Source organism: Alosa sapidissima, chromosome 16 (assembly GCF_018492685.1).
Source record: "Alosa sapidissima isolate fAloSap1 chromosome 16, fAloSap1.pri, whole genome shotgun sequence".
NCBI lineage: Eukaryota > Metazoa > Chordata > Actinopteri > Clupeiformes > Clupeidae > Alosa > Alosa sapidissima.
The window spans coordinates 19985475-19987974 of record NC_055972.1 but is presented as its reverse complement, the minus strand read 5'-3'; the positions used below and the strand labels follow the sequence as shown (position 1 = coordinate 19987974).

The 2500-nt window shown below is 48.5% G+C and overlaps 1 protein-coding gene across 5 annotated transcripts in view; it reads left to right on the top strand.

Annotated features, from left to right (window-relative positions):
• The window catches only part of LOC121684898 (echinoderm microtubule-associated protein-like 4), a 70944-nt gene that overhangs the window by 44381 nt on the left and 24063 nt on the right, over positions 1–2500 (top strand). For all 5 annotated transcript variants that reach the window (XR_006023213.1, XM_042065027.1, XM_042065028.1 and 2 more), the window contains 2 exons: positions 1708–1831; positions 2356–2500. The exon at positions 2356–2500 is cut by the window's right edge and continues 5 nt beyond it. Coding sequence is in view for 4 of the 5 variants with exons in the window: in XM_042065027.1 (XP_041920961.1) it covers positions 1708–1831; positions 2356–2500 (269 nt within the window). In the remaining variant the exon portion in view is untranslated. The remainder of the gene's footprint in view (positions 1–1707; positions 1832–2355) is intronic.

The following is a 2500-nucleotide window of genomic DNA, read 5'->3' as shown; positions in this document are numbered from 1 at the left end:
TGGCTAATTGAGAGCGTAACCCTTTGGTTAGTCCTGTGACTATTCAGACACAGAATGTCTATTCTGTACCTCAAACTCAATCAGGGCCACACGACTGCAGTTAGTCTCCAAGCCAGCCATTGCAAAAATGGACAATTATATCTAAATATTGAATCAGGACAAGAATGACGTGGACGTCTATTACTCTAACTAACTCATGCACATGTACATGTAGGCCCTGTGGAATTCAAAATAAATGTACATTATGCAGAATAGCCATTGGATCGTGTATTTGCCTCTTATAAATGGAATGCAATTTGGGCATGGTGTTATGCTGCTGGACGTTCATCTTGCAGCCATATCTATGGCCCATGACTGCTGATCTGGTGGCGGGCTGGTGCCACAGATGGGCTGTCTCTGGCCAGAGCTTTGCGAGGCTGGCAGTGGCTCTGTGAGGGTTTGGCCGGGTACTCATGGCCCAGACCCCCACCCCAGCCCACCACACCCTAATCCCCATTCTGGCTGCTCTCACACACTCCCACACACAGGCTGTGGGCCATCACACATTGGGCGAGGGGGTCGGGGGGGATACTGTATGTGGGGAACACCCTAGATTACCTCAGAGCTCACACTCTCAGTCCCCACACTCCCTTCTTCCTTCCGTCCTTCCTTCCCTCCCTCCCAACATCCCTCGCTTTCTTCCTCCTGCACATTCTCCATCTGGTCATTCATCTCCTTCCTCTCGTCTTTCTTGTTTCCTTTCCTGTCCTCTGCTTGCAGGTTGGGCGCTGGTGGTGGTGGTGGTGGTGGTGGTGGTGTGTGGGTGGGAGGGCAGCACATTCCAGCTTTATGCAAGGCTACCCGGCACAGCATTTCTCCATCTTTCACCCACCCATCCCTCCTTCCCTTCTTACCCCTCTCTCTCTTTCTCTCTCTGTCTCTTTCTCTCTATCAACCTCCCTCTCACAAAAAAAGCAAGCTTCAAACAGCTGTAAAGGCGCACTAATGAGTGGAATGTTGTAACTGGTAACTAACAACAGTTTGACTTTTTTTTTTTTACTGTGATTTCCTTGGCAACACGGAATAGAAATTTTGTTGCAAATCATTTGGAATGATCCGTCGGAATGCCATGTGAAATCTCTGACCTTATCCGCTCTGCGTATGGGTGTGTTGTGTCTGGGGTCGGGAGGTTTGTGTGTGGGAGGCAGCTGCGAGGGTGTATGTCTTCAAACCCCCAAGGCTGCACTAATAGCTCCATCCCCAAAGCCACGTTTGTGTTTGACAGCTGTCAGTGTGATGTAGCCTGCAGGGCAGGCTATTGAATAACGTGGGGTTATGGGAACAACATGTAAAGATGGCTACAGCATTTTCTCCTTTCTTTTAGAATCCTATTAGGTATATATGCTTTCCTCACAAACTCAAGCGATAAGGTCACAGAATTCATCCAAGATTAACAACATTGCTTTTTTTTGTATGTTTCGAAGTCTTTTGTTGCATTAATTGCACAATTGACTATTTAGAGATTAGGATGTGAATCATTTAGAATGGCTTCCTGAACAGGAAATGATCTCACCTCTGTCTGTCAATTGTTCTTCCTCTTTCTCTCTCGATCTCACACTATATATCACTACCTATCTACACCTCCTATCCTACCACCCTTTTCCACTCCCCCCCCCTCTCTCTCTCTATCTCTCTCTCTCTCCCTCTCTCTCTCTCTCTCTCTCTCAGAGGGGGAGTACATAAAGATGTTTATGCGTGGGCGTCCTATCACCATGTTTATCCCATCGGATGTGGAGAACTACGACGACGTCCGCACAGAACTTCCACCCGAAAGACTCAAACTGGAGTGGGTGTATCCTTCCTCTGTACGTGTGCATACATACGTACGTGTGTGTGTGTGTGTGTGTGTGTGTGTGTGTGTGTGTGTGTGTGTGTGTGTGTGTTTCAGCGGGACAGTGTGTATGCCTTTATGAGGGAATACGTGTCAGACAGGATAAGTGAGATACACACATATGAACCCGTTATCCTCCTGACCATGATTCTAAATGGAGAAACCCTGAGCAAAACCCAGTTTAGAAAGAGGGGCCTTCTCTTAGAGTGACCTGGGAGAAAAGCCTGGGAAAGCGCTTAGATTTCAGCCTTTTGACAAGCCAAGGCAATTACATTCTTAAATAGGTCAAGTCATCCAAAATAACAATCCCACTGGAAACATTATATGCAACGCAATGCAAGTGCTCTATGGTCCTCTATGCCAGCATGGATTTACACGTTGTTGCATTGGAGACTCTACGCCGTTGACCTAATTGGGAATGTGGATAGTGTGGTGCTTTGCCCTGCTGTGTGTGTGTGAGTCGTCCTTAACTGGCCACTCCTCAGGTACGGCTACCGAGGGCGCGACTGCCGGGCCAACGTCTGCCTGCTGCCCACTGGCGAGATCGTCTACTTCATCGCCTCCGTCGTCGTCCTCTTCAACTACGAGGAGCGCACGCAGCGCCACTACCTGGGACACACGGACTGCGTC